The 14,649-nt window shown below is 38.7% G+C and overlaps 1 protein-coding gene across 3 annotated transcripts; it reads right to left on the reverse strand.

Annotated features, from left to right (window-relative positions):
- Positions 1–31: 31 nt before the first annotated feature.
- Positions 32–14,332, reverse strand: LOC104454494 (exportin-7). 3 transcript variants are annotated; one of them, XM_039318277.1, is made up of 29 exons: positions 14,049–14,332; positions 13,048–13,299; positions 12,769–12,929; positions 11,917–11,982; positions 11,429–11,546; positions 11,223–11,329; positions 11,037–11,132; positions 9,883–10,006; positions 9,638–9,705; positions 8,613–8,699; positions 8,385–8,537; positions 8,204–8,299; positions 7,980–8,039; positions 7,782–7,900; positions 7,538–7,625; positions 6,816–6,920; positions 6,628–6,732; positions 6,491–6,543; positions 6,327–6,390; positions 6,089–6,223; positions 5,203–5,315; positions 5,027–5,120; positions 4,341–4,560; positions 3,211–3,341; positions 2,705–2,851; positions 2,246–2,374; positions 1,863–1,961; positions 1,375–1,413; positions 32–619 (listed from the first exon to the last, which is right to left on the reverse strand). In XM_039318277.1, exons 2-29 carry the CDS (start codon positions 13,286–13,288, stop codon positions 482–484), a joined length of 3,156 nt encoding a protein of 1,051 aa, XP_039174211.1. In that variant the 5' UTR covers positions 13,289–13,299; positions 14,049–14,332; the 3' UTR covers positions 32–481. The 3 variants fall into 3 exon arrangements, with proteins under 3 accessions (XP_039174211.1, XP_010067658.2, XP_010067657.2); XM_010069356.3 differs by having other exon boundaries at positions 6,628–6,729; positions 11,223–11,332; positions 14,049–14,331; XM_010069355.3 differs by having other exon boundaries at positions 11,223–11,332; positions 14,049–14,331.
- Between the last annotated feature and the right edge of the window lie 317 nt (positions 14,333–14,649).

The following is a 14,649-nucleotide window of genomic DNA, read 5'->3' on the forward strand; positions in this document are numbered from 1 at the left end:
GTAGGGCCTGTGGATGATGGACAGAGCGAAAAAACCAAATGAAGTAATACTTTCTTTTCTCCCCTTTCCTTCCTTTTCCCCCCTTCTTTTATACACAAGTACAAAGAATATTCAGGTTATTTTACAAAAACCTTAAAAATCTATGAATCAGGTGGACAAAATTTACACCTTCAATTCTAAAAGAATAGGTCTCCCAAGGGAATTCTAAGCAGCTATACCAAACCCACCACCACTTAAGATCTAATAGAAAAAAAGTCCTCCTGAAACCCAGCGAAGCATCCATCTCCAAACAAAAGGAACACAAACTACTGTACAGAGAAACCCACAATCCATCCATAGAGGAATCCCTCCCCCTTTTTGCCAAGCTTTTGCAATATCTGATCCTTTGTGTCTGCCAACAAGGTCTAAGGACCACACCAAAAAATCCATGTGCACGACCGACAGAGCACCACTGGAGTCGTCATCGCAAGAATATGCCACATTACTTGACCCGAAATTCGTGCCTGAAAACAGTTAGGTTCTGAGTGAACTTATCCCTGTTCTTCGAATCTAGGCTTCGAGTGACATCAGCCATCAGTTTGTCGAAACACAGCGAAAGCCTTTGATGCTGATCCACCAGCTGTTCACACCACGCAAACACATAACCGTCAGAAAACATGAAAACGGAATTTCAAAGCTCACCAGTTGAAACTGACAAGCACATGCAGAGATGGGACTTTTATTGGGTGAAAATCTGACCGACCTTCAGCAAGGCTTCATCAAATTACCAAGTCAACTCCAACTTTAAGAAGATTTCTCAAGTTTTGTATGTATACATGAATGCTTGTGAATCATAGGAGCTAGATTTTATGCCAGATATCAAGCATGCTTACCAATAAATCACTCCTTTAGCTACAAAACACATACTGGCAATTGGCATAATAGCAGTCAAACAGGAAAGAGGAACTATAAAGGAAAATATCAACTATTTGTACTGGAAAACCAAATGTCGCTTGTTACAAAATTGGATCATCACTATAGATACATCAATGAAAAGGGGTTTTGTAGCTGTAGAAACCAAATTATTCCTTTTCATTTGTGCTTTCAATTCAACTAAATGTTGTCTCCATTATCCAGCATCCCACCGACAACTATTGCTCCAATACTCCATTTTTTCTCATCTTGCAGGCAACAGAGGAGACTCGCAATCCACCAATCCAATCATATACATAAAGCCAGTTATCCAGGTTTACTACTTCAGGCTAATGATGAGCGGACATTAGCCCAATATACAGTCTGATTGTAGATACTGTCTGCTTTCCTTTTAAATAACTAAACTTTGACCTTCCTACTTGCATACAAATATCCATATATCATAACAGAAGTTCAACTTACTTGTGATGCCAAAATCTGAGCCTTCAAATCCGAGAATATCTGCAAAAGATGTGAAAAGTCTCAGCTAAACATCAGTGCCAAGAAGAACATATCAAACTTGCATAAATGAATTCCAAATGGAAATGACAATACTTATCAACATGAAAAAAGATAAGAACCCATAGCATCTAACTCTAAATACGAGTAAAAATGGAGCCCTAATTATAATCCATGACTTGCCAGTTCTCCTTCCTATAAAAATTTGCAAGAAATGACTCCTATTAACTTAGATCCTTGAACCCCTCCCCCCCCAACAGGGGGCCGGGGGGGTGGTGGTCTAATGATGCCAAAGAGTTAGCAATGACACGGTATTGATTTGCACTAATCATGCAGGTGTAATACATTGCATTGCATACACTACAAAACCAAGGAAAACATTCATCATTAATGAACAAGTTTAGGAAAGAAAAGCAACTGTAAACCAATAGGAAAAGCTAATAAAATCTTACTTGCTCACTGATGAGGATCAAGCTGAGCATTGGTCTGCTAAGACTCCATTGGTTTCCACAGTCCTCGAATAAAACGATCTCAAACAAAGTCTTTAATATCTATACAGGAAAACATAGAAGTCTGAGTGCACATTTTCAATTTGAGCACATGATCAAACGAGAATTACATTTTCCTTGCACTAAAATTTAAACAAAAGACATTTATAATAAAATCCAACTTTAATGCATGTCATAGCCCTTGAATTTTAATTGCAGGAAAAGATTCCTACTTTTTCTAGTCAATGGCATTGTCATTCTTACTCCGCAGAAGTCATTACCAAGAAGTTACCGCACTGGGGATACTTAGCAAAATAAAATATTGAAAAAATGGACTGCTTTCTTACTTCTGGAAACAAGGTTGGGCAATCTGCAATATGTCGAGCAAGATTTATTGCAGCAGCTGAATTGGGAGCCTCACCCATTGTGATGTTGTTGAAGTAGAATGCTGCCAAATTATCAACAGCAGATGCACACTGAAATGGAAAAACAAAATTAACATGTTGCCTGTAAAATTCAGAAAAAGTTATGGCACTTCAACCAAAATGACACAGGCGTCATGTAACTTTTTCTGGTAATGCAGAAGCTTATGGCGGAGCTTCTTCATGAAAGCTCCATAACACTACCGTCCGAAAGATATACATCCACGATGGAGGTAATTATATATCATGTTCTGAGATCTTCCTTATCCAACCGACCAAGACAACTCACAGTCCCGAAGCCTAATTTTAAGCATTCTCACTTTTTGATTTAACATCTTGATATAGACCCCATTAGATAGAAGAGAGGATCAACTAAATACGCACCTGAGATGAGATATTTGTATCCAAACCTTTAAGACCCGATTCAAGTGAACCAACAATATGCATGAAGGTACTTGCGTCGAGATTCAGAATAAAAACTATGTGGCTGCTGAATAAGACCTCTAGGAATGCAAAGTAGGCTCTTGTTAACTGCAAATGAGAAAAAGATATGAGTTCAATGGGTGGTGGCTTAATAAACAATCGACCACTATAGATTAAATGCAAATTACATCTTCATTAGAATTGTCATCAATTCTGCACCATGGACATAATAATATGATGCTATTTCTTTCTCTGGATAAATATTCTGAAATTACAGAAACATAATCCTAGCGCAACTACATCATCCCAGACCAGAAACAATAGGTGATATCAATGTGGTGATTTGGTAAAATACCAGAGAGATTGCAAAAGAAATTACTATTACAGTCTGGTGTAGAAAGATATGGTGATTGAATTGCTTTACTTAGCAAAGCTGTCCATATCATAGGAACCCATGTCTCACATACCTTCCTATATGCTAAGATATCAGCAAGAGGAATTGAAAGTGTCATCTTCAAGGCTATATCAAGTGCATCTGAAAGTGCCCTATCACCATAAAGTTCGAACACACCAAAGTTGACATAATTGCCCGCTAGAGCTGCAGTCAACAAGCATATTAAGAGGCAATTCTAACATGTCGAGGAAGTGACTGACAAGTAATCAATGATTCTGAATATTGCCGATAGACCATAAAATCCTACATCAAATTGCAGAATAGCAAAGCAAAATGGATGTAACAGCAAATAAAGGAGGGAGTTAAACCATTTCAACACTCACACAGGTAAGCAAGAGCTACACCCACAAGAAAAGCACCAACATAGAGCGACTTTATAGGCAGTGAACGAGCAACAAATAAATTACTACATTGACTCAAACAGATTTTTTCCCATTGCCCATATGGTGACTCAGGTGAAGCTGTCGGCAGAAAATAAGTGAAAGAATTTGCTTAATGATAATATATTTTTTGAAATTAGGTGTGCATTAAAACAACAAACTTTATCAAAACTATCAAAACACTCTGTTGTGAGAAAAATTCATTCGTACCCACGTCAAAATATTGGTCATTTGCTTTTTCCTTAATGGAGTGGGGCACTATCAGCTGCTTGGTAGAACAGAAACCTGACAATGACCCAAAAGTCTACTACTCAACTCACTGAATTGAGTGGAAGTAGATAACAAAGGTAGAATTTTTGTCACCACTTTTGCTCATCATACCAAGCTACCAACAAAATATGGAGGACAAGGGCCCTCTCTCACAAGGCTAAAAGTGGGTAGAGTCAGGACCATTCCATTCTGGCTAACAAACCATCTTTTCCTCCTCTATATATATATATATATATATATATATATATATATATATATATATATATACACATACTCTCCTAATTCTTCCATTATTAGTTTATATCAGTGCTGCAAATACTAAGAAAAAATGTGCTGAACTAAATGAGCCATTTAAAATTATCCATTCAGAAAGAGAAACAGGAAGAACATACTTATAATCAATGGAAAAAGGTGAGTAGATTCACAATAGCACCTAATCAAGCATGCATCTCATTAAATTGCCAACGTATGGCTGCTTCTTTTGTGCTCTTACCTCTAGACAGAATAGTGAAAGAAATCCAGATCCCCTTGTACTTGAAAGCATATATATCGGCAGCATTTGGGAGGGACAATATTCTTGACCCATAGGCTACAATCAATTTACTGACTTCACGGAAAAGAAGTATTCCGTTGGGCGAAGATGAATCAAACGTAAGACGCTGGGCTTTGTTCAACACAAACTCAGCCATGAATTTCAACATTGGGGTAGTAACCTGCATTTTTCAACCATAAAATGACTATCAATTGCAAAATATACAAGGCAATAACCACTGAGTGTCAGCCAGAGCATATGCGCCACACACAAAAATAAGACATGATTAACCAACAGTAATCAGGACAAAAAAAATAATCCTTGCTTCAAAAAGTAATGATCATAGGACTGCATCCAGAAAGGACAAACACAGGTCAATAGGCATAAGTTTGGGGGGCTGAGGCATAGGTTACCAGTCCAGCATTCACATCCTAGCCTGAGCAATGAGAATAAAAAAAACAACCACAGGCAAACTGGGAAAAATCCTAGGACAAAATACTTGAAGTGCATTATATCATTTAGGGAAGGAACATTTCAAAAACTTATAAACATAAGGTCAAATGCCTCAAGTACTCAACTGGAAGAAAGCGAATATGTGCATGTGTCCAGTTCTCTGCATGAAACATAATTAACCACCTAAAACATACCTCTGGCGTATCAGACCAATGAGAGATGCCTTTCAAAAGAAGTGGCATATGAGCTGGATATAGCCAATCAAAAAGAAGCCCATACGTTCTCCGACTGCAAGACCAAAGATATTCATTATCACAGCTTATACTTTAACACTGTCAAGCATGTTCAAACATAATATTAGAACACGTGCCTATTTGTAGCCATTGCAATTCCTCTCAGATCCCTCATTAACCCAATCAATGCATACTTTACAGCATCTGTACGGAACATCGAGTCAGGTGTTGATTCCAAGCTTATGAAAACCTGAAACGAAAAGAAAAACAACTTGCAATGAAAATCAGATTGAAACACTACACCATATGCCATGAGGAAGCTGACTAGAGGCATGTAAGGTGCATCATTATCACAGAATGAAACCTTCAGATGCAAGAGTGCCTAAAACATCAATCTTATTGCTCATTTGTCATTTAATAGAAAGGGTAAAGTTAACAAGTGCCCCGAGTCTGGTCAAAAAATAACAAGTGCAAATCTAGTATACTTATTTTAATATTATTCCATTTTCAAAACAGTGACTACACATAACAGTATATTGAGCAAACAAAAAAGGTATCCGTCTCAGATCAAAACAATTTCTCTGTTGTTCTGGAGAATTGTAAGGGAAGTAGAACTGAGACTGCATTAGCTTTCCTCTCAGATTAAACTGAGAAGCTGACCCCCATCGCAGGTCAAAGTTAAGGCCATTAAGGACTATGACATCCCACCCCCTCAACCCAAGTTGCAGTATGGGAATGCTCATATCATGAGGAAAGAAAAAAACCTGAGGCACCAATTAATGTAAACCAGGCACATTGCAAACTGCAAAATTTCCTTAATTTGAACCTTAACTAGTGACCATGGGCGCTCATTGACAAAATCCTATCAAAATGTGTTGACACAAGCATTTCACATTGATGGGAGCAAATGCATCCCAAATCAGGAACAAAAAAAAAAAACCATGAGAATGGAAAAGAAAAATTAAATTAATTAGTAAGGCACTTCGAATGTTACCAAATGAATCACAGTAAAAGAAAGCTTACTTGCAATAGGGGCTCCATCGATGATTTAAATTTCAAGGGGCTATCCTCCAGGAAAATTAGCCAGCCGATAATATAATAGAACGTTGTCCTGCTGCGCGAGCATCTGTATTCCTCCAAAAATGGAAAGTGCTCCCTCTGCATTCATAAGCATGGGGCAAAAAAAGCAGATTAAATATTGCAAATCACCTGCAAGGGTAGGGAAAATAAAGAAGCAGAAAAATTATAAAGCTAGAATTACCGTGTGATTTGCAATTATGAATTTAACAGAGTCCAACTTCAAAAGGAGCTTTCCAGTCATGTAGCTATAGAAATTAGAAGGAAACAAAAAATATGTTAAAATTGTAAAGGACACAAAAATAACCGAACTGCTCAATAGTTGAAGAGACTTATTTAATGACTAACCCCGAAGCCAGCTCCAAAAACAAACTTAAGGTGTGATCGATGACTTCTTCACTCTAAAATGGAAAACAGAAATAAAGAATCAAGAGAGAAACAATAACCATAAATATTGCAAAAAGACAAGATAAATAAAATTTAACCTCAGTGTAGCATTTAAGATTGGTAGCAATCTTGCTCATAATCACATTCAAAAGTAACAAATGATCATGAATTCCGAGAAGCTCAGACAACCGGGCGTATAACTGCTGCAACAGAACAACGAGAAATTGTAAGGATATACATGAGACTAGATGAAGAAATCTCATAAAAATAGCATCAGCATAATTACTTTTGAGGAATGCATTGCCTGATCACCAACATAAGACTTTCTGAAGTGCTGAAAGAAGGTAAGTAATGCTCGATCAAGCCTTTGCTTGCTCAGTTCACCGTATCTCTGTGACAAGGAATGACAAAGATGTTATTAATGCAATAGAGACCTGAAGAATTGCTTATCAACCAACAAGCAATATCTACAAACGGAGTGATAAAAAAAGGAAGGAGTGGAATCTGACTATGACAATCTCCACCAATTAGCAACAGCTAATTTAGTGATCAAAGAATGTGTCAAACGCTTCACTTAGTTAAAAAATTTGCATTGGCAAAGACTACCTGACATAACAATGTTGCACCTTAAACAAAACAGCCATATATGCGAAAAAAATACCCGGAAGGGGAATATAAAAGACCAGAACTCAGTAACTCAAGAGAGAAACTGATCCAATAAGAAGAGCAAAAGGAATAGGACCAATTTTTGCCATGATCCCATCTATATAACTGAAGACCTTTAAGAATCTAGCTTATTGATGTGAGGAAAAGGGGAGGGAGGCAAAGCCACAGCAATTCTCACAAGGATATCTTGACCATTCAACTTCATAAACCAAAACACACAGTTAAAGAGTCCAAAATGTATTAGGTAAGATGAAAAATGAAAGTTCATCCATAGCCAAATGAACCTCAATGTCTCATTTTAGAATAAATTTCTAAATTGGATATGTATGATTGCCAAGTTACCTGACTGTGCAACCCAGTGTCTGTCACATTAATTAACTGCAGAACACGAGCAGAAAGTTCTGCATCAAGCACTTCTTGTGACTCCATACTGCACCAAATGATGTCAAAAGTAAATTATAGCAACATTTAACATCTAAATGCACCTAACTTTCATGAATGGATCTGTCCTCGTATGTTGCCTCCAAATAAAACATTATGAGTCTATTCATTAATAGCAATAGGAAGATATGTACAGAAATGTTACCTGCAACCAATGCATTGCTTCATTTTGACTATAGCGGCAATTATATGGACAATCCAAGCCAGTTTAGCTTCAATAATCGACAGATCACTACTGTCACCTCCTGATAATCGTGCTCTCTCCTACAGAAAAGCAATTGATTGCATATTGGTCCCATTTCATCAAATTCAGGAAAAATACGCCAACGCAATAGAGATATACCGTGTATGTTTGCAAAATAGGCTCCATCATTTGTATTATGTACAAACTACTGCTCTCATACTGCAACATAAAATAAAAGAGAAATTCCATAAGACATCTAGGCAATTTGACCAAAAATACATTATATAATTGGCTGGCTCTCAATTTTTTTAACCAAAAAGAACCAGTAATAATATAATTGAAAACAAATAGAAATAAATAAACAATGAGAAAGATATCAGAACCTGAAATCTACAGAGATAAGGGAAGCAGTCAAGCTGATCCTGAAGAAGTTCAACATTGTCCAATGGGTTCTCTGAGGGATCATCTGGAAATCCAGCCTGTGCAGCACATTTAGAAGTCAATAAAAAAATACCTTTTGAAAAGCAACAAAAGCAACACATAGTCACTGCAACAATAAGCAACCTGTATGGAATCAAACCGTGAAGTAATAAATCCTTCGGTGATCTTAGGCACAAACTCCTCCAGCAAGCTTGGTGCATCACCCTTCAAGTAGGGTACAGATGTCACCAATCTTGACCACAATCCCAGAAGGTAGTATACACTGCTGCTAGCCCACTGATGAAAAGGCAATTATTAGTATGTACACAATGGGGATCATGATGTGAAAAATAGAACAAGGCATCAACAAACCTGCCAAGATTGCAAGGACTTTAAAGTAAACGCCGCTACCAACCGTATCCAGTCACCGTAGCCTTCCACATTGACAAGTTCTGACAACTACATTAGATTTTCAAGAACTCAAATGAACACGAATTGTTCCAAATTCTGAATTAGATAATCAGTTGGAAAGAAACATGAGCACTCCAAGTATATGCAAGAACACAGCAAAAGGGTGCTTACTCATTACATAACCAAAAATCAATATTATATATTTCGCACTTTAAAATGACCTTATAATTAGGGTAGATTCAAAATTGTATCCAATAATTAATAAACTACAATAAAGGGAAACAAACAGCATGAAGCCTTGGTTGTTTTGGGTTCTGTTTTTCTGGTCGGGACCCTTCATACTCCAGTCACCTTAGGTCCAGTTAGCATTATCTGGATCTTACTTAGCTTCATTCATTTTAAGTTCCAGTTAGTTAAGTCCCAAAAAGTTGATTCACCATCTAATTACCAAGTGTATATGGAAAAGAAACAAAGAAATGGCAACAAATATACAAACAAATATGTTGATGCTAAGTGCATAAATCCATATGCCTATCAAGTGCAGACACACGAGATCATAGGAAAAGGGCGCTTACTCATTACATAAGCAAAAATCAATATTATATAATTCACACTTTAAAATTACCTTATAATTAGGGTAGATTCAAAATTGTATCAAATAATTAATAAACTACAATAAAGGGAAACAAACAGCATGAAGCCTCAGTTGTTCTGGGTTCTGTTTTTCTGGTTGGGACCCTTCATACTCCAGTCACCTTAGGTCCAGTTAGATTTATCTGGGTTTACTTAGCTTCATTCATTTTAAGTTCCAGTCAGTTAAGTCTAAAAAGGTTGATTCACTGTCCAATTACCAAGTGTACATGGAAAAGAAACAAAGAAATAACAACAAATATACAAGCAAATATGTCGATGCTAAGTGCATAAATCCATACGCCTATCAAGTGCAGACATGCCTACAGTAAAGAAGCAGCCAATAAGTACAATACCTGATAATTTACTCTAAAGCGCCCGAGAAGTCGACAAAACTCATGGTAATTGTCATGATCAGCAAGACCTAACACCAGATCAACAAATTTTTTAAACCAGAAGTGGAGGAGAGAAGTCATAAAAGCATAGCACGTCATGCAGCAAAAAATTTCTCCATAATAGTTAGCAATTACCATTGTAATAAACTTCATCATGCACAATGCAAAATTCAGACAAATTATCAACCCAAGTAAGCAAATACTACCTTGTCCTGTTTGCAAAATTTCTTTAGTTCCCGTCATCAGATGCGCCAAGAACTTGGAACGAGCCGCATCATTCGTAAACAGAGAACGTCTTACTGAAGCTAAGCGCACCAAGCATTCAAGTGCCTGAAGAACAGAAGTAGAAACTTCTGATCAATTAGAAATTTCCAGCAAGCTCATTGATAAAGAACAATACTACATAGACAGGGAAGAAATCAACCATCGAGTCTCTTCCTAAAAATTTAACCAAAATATAAATAAATGACAGAAATGACAGGGTACTTTCAATGCCGGTCATGGAGAAAACACAGATAAATAAACCCGATACGCTGGCAAAACACAGAACCACTCACCCTGACACAGTATAAAGTCATTATCAACAACCCCTTCTTAAACCTACCAATTATGATTCAACTACCAACACAACTTCTTAGTTCAAAAAACATAAGAAAAAGCGCAATACCTCATCAAGCTAGACTAATCTGAAAAACAAGGACTCTATCGGTTGCAAAGACAAGCATCTCAACTTAAACCTAAAATCCATGCCGTCCTTCTCATGATTAAGATGTAATTAAGGGTGATATCTATTCACATTGCAATAGGATAGATCCTAAGGGTACATCAAGTAAACAGCAAGTATCATGTCCAAGACTATCTGAAGCGTCGATTTGCACAAATTCATCAGATAAAATCTGCTTAAGGAGTAAAATACGGTAGATACTACCCTTGAAAATATGCAACAACAAATTTTAAGTTCAAGCAAACCATCACAAAGTCTGTATCCCTAGGCATTAAATCTGAAAGAGTCGTAAACTGCTACAGTTGATAACTGTCCAAATGCAAAATTTTAGAGAAATATTGACTTAACTGAGTCTCTATTGTCAAGCAAAATATGGTGATTAATAGACCGATTAATTAATTATTTAAAAGAGAACGCTCCAAAAAAAAATCCTTACCTTTCCTAGCGCAACTTATCGGAACAGACAATACTTCCCAAGATAGAGAGTGTGATGGGACAATCAATGCATTTATGGCTAATAGCTAACTTAATCTACATCCATGAATGCTACCGAAAAAGAAGCAACTAAATTTCAAGCTAGCAGGCAAGATGGTAGTGGCATGCCAAGCAATATAAAAAATGAATGGAAAACCATACCTCTTTTGAAAGAGGAGCATTTCCAATAGCATAATAATCAAAAAAGATCTGGAGAGTAGAAGGATCCTCCAAAACCATCCTCCAAGATGATGGAATCTAAAGTCATAATATCATGTTAAGTCATTTCAACACAAGTATTTGATTATCAAAAAAGATAAAATATAAAAAAGATAAAAAGAAACATACCTGAACCGTACCAAACTCTTCTGAACTTTCATCAATAGAGGTCCCCACAAAATCAAATGACAAACACTTAAGAGTGAGCGAGAGTGCTAGCTCTTGTAGACGACTTGCTACTGCACATACAGCATTGAAGCAAACAGATTATTAAGCAGGATACATCACTAAAAGGTTAAAAAGGTTGTTTATGATTATTTCCTTTGTCCACTTACCATCATTTTTCAGTTGATGCAGAGATGTCAAGGATATCTGGAATATCTGGGAAAGTGATTGATCCCTAAAGGAGCAAGCAACCCTTCTGTGGTGTGTTGATGGCAGGCCTACATTAGACTGCACGACCACGAAATGAAGAAATCTCTAAGAAATTCCAAGGAAACAAAAGGAAGAATAGTCCAAACAGTAATCATCACTATATTTCCTACAAGAGAACTAACGAAAACAATCTCAAAAAAATATTCATCGCTTTTTCTCCACCTCAAAGAACCTTAGAGCCAAACACAATATCTCATATCTCGCTCAGAAAAATCAGTGAAGGTAGTCAAAACCCGTACTTCTGTTGACTCATAATTAAGATGAACATAATATCGGATGCTTATGTAATTAAACACTGTCAAATTGTCATGGAATAAGAAATAATTCTTTTATCAAATATTAAAGTAGTGTTCAAGAAAAATAAAGAGAAGGTAGAAAAAATCCCAACCTGGTTCATTTCTGAAACAAGCTGATTCAATATCTTCAAACCAATGGCATAATGATCAGATGTTGCCTGTGGACAAATAGAACATCAAAAAGGATACCATCATGACACAATATACTTAGCAGTTACAATAACAAGAAAGTGGAGGCAGCTCCATCCAATCCCGAGAACTATGCATAGAGCAAGACCCATCAAGGTGAAGATCAAACCTATCTCACTGGTGTTTCTATAAGAAAGTGCACACATTACAAACAGGATCCTGTGTTTTAGAAAAGTTCCTACATATCTCATGCAACGTGTATATCAACTCTCAACTGTAAAAGGAAACAGTAAAGCAACTTTCCTTTATAAACAAAGATAATGATTTGAATAGAGGAATCGCATAATAAATGAGTCTACCATCAATGACGAAGCGAAACTAGTCCTAAAGAATGATGTGGTGATAAATGCAATTAGGTATTAAAAGAAGGAGAAGAACGTGTCTTTAAATGCAATTAGGTGGTTCCTCCACTATAGAATAATAAGCACCAGTTTCCAATAGGGCAGGATCAACAATTAATAGGGATTGAAAGGTCGCAGAACCATAAGCAGAGGAGAATCACAAGATAATCGCGATATTTAGGTGACATGACATTTTCCCAAGTTAGACATCCACATCACATCTGACGTTGGTTTAATTATCCTTCCTTTGTACAATAGATTAGTTCATGGAAACCAATTTAACATTAGAGACACAAGGTGGATTACATGTAAAATGGATCAATAAATGTGCATGCACAACAGGCAGCAAAGTACAAAAGTATGAATTTGTACATGAATAACAACTGAGAGTGCTCGATGAGTAGTAATATAGACCTGGCTCAAAAAGTCCGTTGCTTCTTTCACCACGTCACGAAATCTGTCATCATCAAACCACCCGAACTTCGTTATACGGCACAGAAGTTGAATCAATGATGCCGTTACAAAAGGCTGTAGTTTCGGTCCTCTGGTTGCGAGATAGTTAATCAGGTAGTTTCCTATAAAGAAAACCGACAGATTTAGTCAATGAGACAAATCCAAAAAAAGAAAATAAAAGAATGCAGACATAATAACCAAATGAGTATGTTAATAGACTGTTGGAGTCTAGAAGATTACGGATATCAAGACGCAGCTGTAGAGCAAGGGTATGCTCGGTGACTTGCTTCAGTAAGCTCGAACTAGCAAGCATCAACGCGTAAGGGGTCAAAGCATTGTCAAGGATATACTGGCACTGCGAGATGTAATCTGTGTTAACTGAGAAGCATTTCAGAGTGTTCTCGGCATGCGCCCGTTCAGCTGAGTCCTGCGAATTGTACAGCCTCTCGCACAGCGCCTCTAGTTGTGCCAAGCTCTCCATGATTATTAAATCTGACACCACAAAAAACCAAATGCCAAGTTATTAGAAGACAGCCAATCTGTCCATGATAAACGGAGGACCAAAATCCACGCACAAGCAACCGGCTTGAAAGTCACGGAATTCCAGCAAAGACTTCACTAATTACCCTTCCTTTTGAAAATGGAAAAGACGGCGAAACCGGTTTGCTTCTTAAGTTAATTTGTCCCTACCAAAACTAGGACATCCATTCCACATTAGAGGACCAATCAGGAGTTTAGCAGAGTTTTAAGCTTTGTTTAACTGGAATGAGGTCAAAGCTCTCCGGCGAACATTGTCGCCGAAAACCGTATTTAATCAATGATGTCAATATTCGGTCCAGGTGAACTTAATTAAACCAGGTAAACGCATCGATCAGCGATCAGCCGCCGGCACACAACTCCCCCGACGCTTGCCCAAGGATTTCGCGCTCGAAAACGCACTCCCCCAAACCAACACCACAGTGATCATCCGCCACCAGGCCGCCGATTGCGGGTGTCCCGCCCGAATGCGCGAGGCTCACTCCCGAGACCGACGACGCGACCACCGATCGCGCGCAGCATCGGCCGCAATGCGCATCGCGACGGACGGACGGACGGACGGACTCCGGACAATGGCGATTCCAGAGAGGCGGCAGCGGGCGGCGGGCGGGGGCGGTCCGGAATCGAACCAAGCGAAGCGACGACGACAGACCGACGACGGCAGAGAATCAAGCCAAATCCCAGAGAGGCGCAGAGACAAATACCGCTATCGGTGATCGAGGATTTATCAGTAGCAGTCCGGGATCATTTCCCTCCCTCCGATCACTGGGCGCCGGGCGGCGGATCTGAGATCCGGCGAAAGTCGTGGCGGCCGTCGATTGGGGGGGAGCGAGCGAGCGCGGTCGAAGCGGAGAAACTGAACACGGAACGCGAAAGTGTCGCGGCAAGCGGCGAGCGGCGAGCGGCGAGGGGGTTAGAGAGAGAAAGAGAAAGAGAGAGAGAGAGAGTGGATGGTCGGAGTTTGTCTCGGCTGCTTGCAATGGAGAGAGAAAGAGGGGGGGCGGGCAGCGCTTTTATGCGACGGGGTGAATTTTGGGGTGTGGTGTAGCGTACGGGGGGGAATTTGTCTGCGTCGCGTGGTGACCGTCCGATGAGGGACGGGGGGGGCGACGAGGGAATCTAGGGCATGCGTTGGCGTAGTTGTTTTCAGAGAATCTCGTCGTTGTTTGTCACGCTCACGTTTCCTTTTGTTGCGTACCGTTGTTTCGCTTCGCGGCTGATATTATTAACTGCTCCTCCCTTGTTTAATCGGTCGTCGGGTCCAATGCATCGGACGGTCCAAATTGCTTCTGCCCATTTGGATCG

This window comes from Eucalyptus grandis, chromosome 7 (genome assembly GCF_016545825.1).
Source record: "Eucalyptus grandis isolate ANBG69807.140 chromosome 7, ASM1654582v1, whole genome shotgun sequence".
Taxonomy (NCBI): domain Eukaryota; kingdom Viridiplantae; phylum Streptophyta; class Magnoliopsida; order Myrtales; family Myrtaceae; genus Eucalyptus; species Eucalyptus grandis.